This window comes from Miscanthus floridulus, chromosome 3, assembly GCF_019320115.1.
Source record: "Miscanthus floridulus cultivar M001 chromosome 3, ASM1932011v1, whole genome shotgun sequence".
Classification (NCBI taxonomy): domain Eukaryota; kingdom Viridiplantae; phylum Streptophyta; class Magnoliopsida; order Poales; family Poaceae; genus Miscanthus; species Miscanthus floridulus.
The window spans coordinates 16,383,736-16,388,533 of NC_089582.1; the positions used below are offsets into that span (position 1 = coordinate 16,383,736).

General features: G+C 55.3%; 1 protein-coding gene across 1 annotated transcript; it reads right to left on the reverse strand.

Moving 5' to 3' along the window:
* Window positions 1-459: 459 nt before the first annotated feature.
* Window positions 460-2,766, reverse strand: LOC136545082 (L-type lectin-domain containing receptor kinase SIT2-like). Its single transcript, XM_066537125.1, has one exon. The coding sequence runs from the start codon at window positions 2,608-2,610 to the stop codon at window positions 565-567; it is 2,046 nt and encodes a 681-aa protein (XP_066393222.1). The 5' UTR covers window positions 2,611-2,766; the 3' UTR covers window positions 460-564.
* Between the last annotated feature and the right edge of the window lie 2,032 nt (window positions 2,767-4,798).

The following is a 4,798-nucleotide window of genomic DNA, read 5'->3' on the forward strand; positions in this document are numbered from 1 at the left end:
CTCTGGCGATGGCGAGGTGAGGAGGCGGGGTGGCCCGTCGGGACTGGCCTAGACAGCGGCGGTGCCACCCTTGTCGCCCAGAAAGGACGACGTGGGGGCTGCTCTCCCCTCATTTGACACTGTCCTCTAACACTGATTTGAGCAACATGGTGTCGACTTAAATGATCATTCTTCCTATAGAATTACTTAAAAGCACAGTCTACAACATGAAAGAGAGTTAATAAAGATACAATAAGCACAAGAGTTATAAATTTAATATAAATTCTGTGTACCAACTGGTAAAATCAAAATTAAATTTGAAAATCAAAATCTATGATGATGCTATGGGATTATGCCCTCCTAAGATTCTAGTCCGTCCGGTGAGTATGGGTTGATGGACTAATGCTATTAATTCCCTGGTAGGGAGGAAACGAACTTGACAAACACCAAGTAACATTGAAATAATGGCAAACCAATCATTTTTCTTGAATTTATGTACAAGATGAATCTCTCAAGTGGGTTTACAAGAGTGCTCAAATACACTACAGATAGCTTGTGACGCAAACAACCAATACATAGAGACTGTCATCTTCCAACCGAGATGCCCGGTGTCATCGTACCGATGCTGGTCCCCGACCACGGATACTGCAGAGCAGACTGGTCGAACGACGTCTGGTTCTGCATGAGGCTCAGCAAGCTCATGTCCGCCGGCGTGAGCTCCAGCAGCGGCGCATCGCCGTCGAGGTACTGCATGACCTGCCTCATGGTAGGCCTCTCGCCCGGGAACGGATGGGAGCACATGAGCCCAAGCGTCAGCACCATCCTCGCCTCATCAACGTTGTAGTTTCCCTGCAGCCTGGAGTCCACGGTCTCCTCGAGAGATCCCCTGCGCCAGTACTCCAGCACCCGGTCAACCAGCAACTTCTGGCCGTGGTGCACGGTGTTGATGACCGGGCGCCGGCCGCAGGTGACCTCGAGGAGGAACGTGCCGAAGGCGAACACGTCGGTGAGAGGGGACGCCTTGCCGGTCCTCGCGAGCTCCGGCGCGATGTACCCCATGGTGCCGACCACGTGCGTGGTCTGCAGGTCGGCGCCGTGGTCGTAAAGCCTGGCGAGGCCGAAGTCGCCGAGGTGCGCGACCATGCCGCCGTCGAGGAGCACGTTGCTGGCCTTGACGTCGCGGTGGACGACCACCTGCTGCCACTTCTCGAGGTAGAAGAGGCCCGACGCCACGTCCTTGACGATCTGAAACCGCTGCGCCCACTCCAGCAGCGGCTTGTCGTCCTCGCCGTAGAGGTACTTGTCGAGGCTGCCATTGGGCATGTATTCGTAGACGAGGAGCAGCTCGCCCTTCCGCCGGCAGTAGCCGAGCAGCTGCACGAGGTTGCGGTGCCGGAGGTGGCCGATGCTCACCACCTCGGAGATGAACTCCTTCAGCCCCTGGGTGGAGTCGTGGGAGACCCTCTTCACGGCGACCTCCGGGCCGGACTTCGGGAGCACGCCCTTGTACACCTTGCCGAACCCGCCGGCGCCGAGCAGGTGCTTGCTCTTGAACCCTTCCGTCGCCTTGAACAGCTCCTTGTACGAGAACCGGTGCGGCCCGAACTCGACCTCCCAGTCTTCTCGCAGCTCGGCGTATGTCAGGTGCCTCCGGACTAGGAGGATGACTGTGATGCAGGTGGCGAGGATCAAAACGAAAGCTGCGATCGGCAGTCCGATCTCCAGGTCTTTTACTAGAGCCTCGTGGTGGCCGGAGTTGGGCAGCTTGGGGATCTTCTTGAAGTCAATGGGTGGAGCAGGCCCATTCACGGCGAAGCTCCAGGCGAGCACGCAGTGCTGCGAAGGCATCGGTCCGGTCGCGGCGGAGAAGCCAACATATGCCTCGTCGGTGAGCACAGCTGAGAGGTCGGAGAAGTTTGAGAGCAACGGTTTCGACGGTTTGGCTACTCCCATAGGAGCCAGGGTGACATTGATTTGCTTGGCCTGCCCATCATAGTCTACCCACGCTTGCATGGCCTTGCCGTCGCTGCTAATGAGACTCAAGCTGTTGAACGTACTGTCCTCATCTCGGTAGAAGCCAGCGGGATGAGAATCCAGGGAGAACATGCTGCCGTTGTGGATGCCGACATGGTTGTTGTCGATGTCCCGCAGCTCCATGTTCTGGACGGTGTCCATCTCGACGGCGAAGGTCTGGTTCATGGCGACGCTGTCGAGGAAGCCCATGAACTGAGCTGCTCCCGCGTCTGAGATGTTGGTCCTTGGGGCGATGATGAAGGCCATGCCGTCGGTGCTGATGACCGGGTTGTTGGAGTCGGCGGGGAGGATGGCGAAGATGAAGGCAGCCGAGAAGGACTGCGCCGCCGTGCCATTGGGCGACTCCTTGAACTGAAGTGGAGTCCGGTAGAACACATGGCCTTTGATATTCGCCTCGTTGTTTGTCAGCTCAAGGAGTCCGTCCTGCGTGACCATGGCCGTGCCATCAAACATAAGACTGGCGCCGGCGCCGGCGAAGCCCGAGAAGACAAAGGACTTGTCGTTGCTGGCGTCACAGAACCCCAGAAGGTTGAGGCCAAGGCAGAGGAGGACGAAGGCTACAAGGAAGGAGGACATGGGAAGAAGAAGAAGATTCATGGCTGGACTGTGTGAGAACTCAATCAAGACCAAATTCACAAGGTATTAGTACTCTTAACCACTGTGATTTACTAGTTTCTAGTCTACCTTCTTTACTCCGTTGTTTGTTGACGAATTACAGCGATTGCCGGCGGCTACAGTAACTTGTAAGCTACCGGTAGACGACCGGAGACCGGTGGATGCCGGAGTCGTCGTGACTCGCCTCGTTTTGCACATGAGGCGCACATCGTCTGAATTTAATTTCCCTGAATATAATTGGTAGTTACAAAGACAAGCTTGTCCTTTTGTTCTGTATATGTACTTTTGCCATGCTGTGTTGTTTTGGATGCTTTTGCCACTGCATATCCTTGGAAGGATCTCCTAGTTTAACCTATTGTTCCAAGTTGCCAGTTATATGTTAGGATGATCTTCACCGGTTGGTCCAATGGCTAATTGTGTCCTTGATTCGTGCCCTGGTCGGGGGCACTCAACCGGTTCTCCTAGCTGATGGGCCCCCGTCGCGCAGCGCCATAAAAGGACGGTGGGGGCTGGGGCACAAGACACGAGGTTCACCGCAGCCATCAGCGCCCCACCATTTCCTAACCCTAGTCCGATCGAGAGGGGCGTTGTAAGCGACGGGAAGCTCCATCGCCTTCGCCGCCGCCACAGCACCGCGCCTGCATTGTTGCTACCTATGACGACCTAGCGGGCGCGTCATGGCTACCTCTACTCTGATCCGCTGTGGCTACTACGTCACCTGCACCTCAACCGCGACACGGTTTAGTGAGGTACATCAGCAAGTCATCCCATCTAACTCAAGAATTTACCCACTAGATCTACTCGTAGAGGTCCAGTAAATCCATCAATGGTACCAGAGCCATGGTTGCTAGTGGGTAGATCTAGTTTGGGGTAGAAAACAGAAAAGAAATCAAAAAAGAAGTGATCCAAATCTAATCAGAAACCCCAACCCTAACCCTAACCCTAACCCTAACAGAGAGGTCAGCAAGGGGAGGGACCTACCCGAGATCTTCCTCACCGCCGGCGATACCGCCGTCGTGCGGGAAAATTGCGCACGCTAGAAGAGAGCCGCTGGCTCGCTGGCACAATGCGGCATCGCGTACAAGAGTACAGGGCGCAAAGAGCACCACCGTGGTGCCGCTCGATGGCGCCACGGGCGGCTCCGGCCACACGCGTGCATAGGCGAAGGGTGCCACGGTGGCGCCACCACCTCCTGCGTCGACCTCAGGTACGGCGGCTGTGGTGTGCGGCGAAGAGAGGGAAAGCTAGGGTTTAGGGCGAGCAAGGGCACCATCGCCCAGACCGCTCGACGGCGGCGCACTCAGCCTAGGGTGAGCGCGCGCGCCAGCGAGGGGACCGGCGGCGGAGAGAGAGAAGGCGGAGGAAGAAATGGTTAGGGTTTCGGGGAGTGGAGCCACGTGGGGTCAAGGGCAACGGCGCAAGGTCGCTCAACGGCGGCGTGCACAGCCTCGGGTGAGCGCGCTCACCGGTGAGGGGGCCCACGGCGGCGCCACCATCTCCAACCTCCGAGGATCTAGAGGGAGAAGGGAGAGAGAGTCGGCCGTCGCGGCGAAGAGAGAGAGGCTGGAGAAGAGAATGCACTCTAGGGTTCGAGGGAGCAGCGGACGGTGTTTTTGTTCTTCTGATCTAGGCGGATAGCCATTGATCGTGATGAACGGCTGTGAATGCACGGGCTACATTCAACCTAGGCGGGTTGGAAGAATCCCGACCTAGGCCCAGGTTGCGGCCTGGGACGTGGGGGAGCGCAGCGCGAGCGGCCGTCGCGGGCCGTCTTTGCGATGCTGGGCCACGGCAGAGGGCGGCAGCGCATTGGGCCGCGCGCGCATGTGTGGACTGGGCCACGTACTGTTGTCGCTAGGCCGAGCCAAATGAATAGTAAATGCAGAGTTTTGTTTTATTATTTTTAGAAGCAATTTTGATGAATTTTGTCAAGTTTTGAATCTCTGTCAAAATTTGAACTAATAGGATAATTTTTTCAGAGAGTAGATGAGTAAAGTAAAATGCTTCTGAAAAGTAGATGAAGAATTTTTTCACGTTTCCGCTGTAAAGTTTAATGTTGATTATCTTCTAATTAAATTTAAACCAACGGGAGAATTTAATTTGAAGAGCAGTTATATTTAGTAAATTATGATTATGTTTATCCTCTAATTAAATTGGAACCAATGGAAAA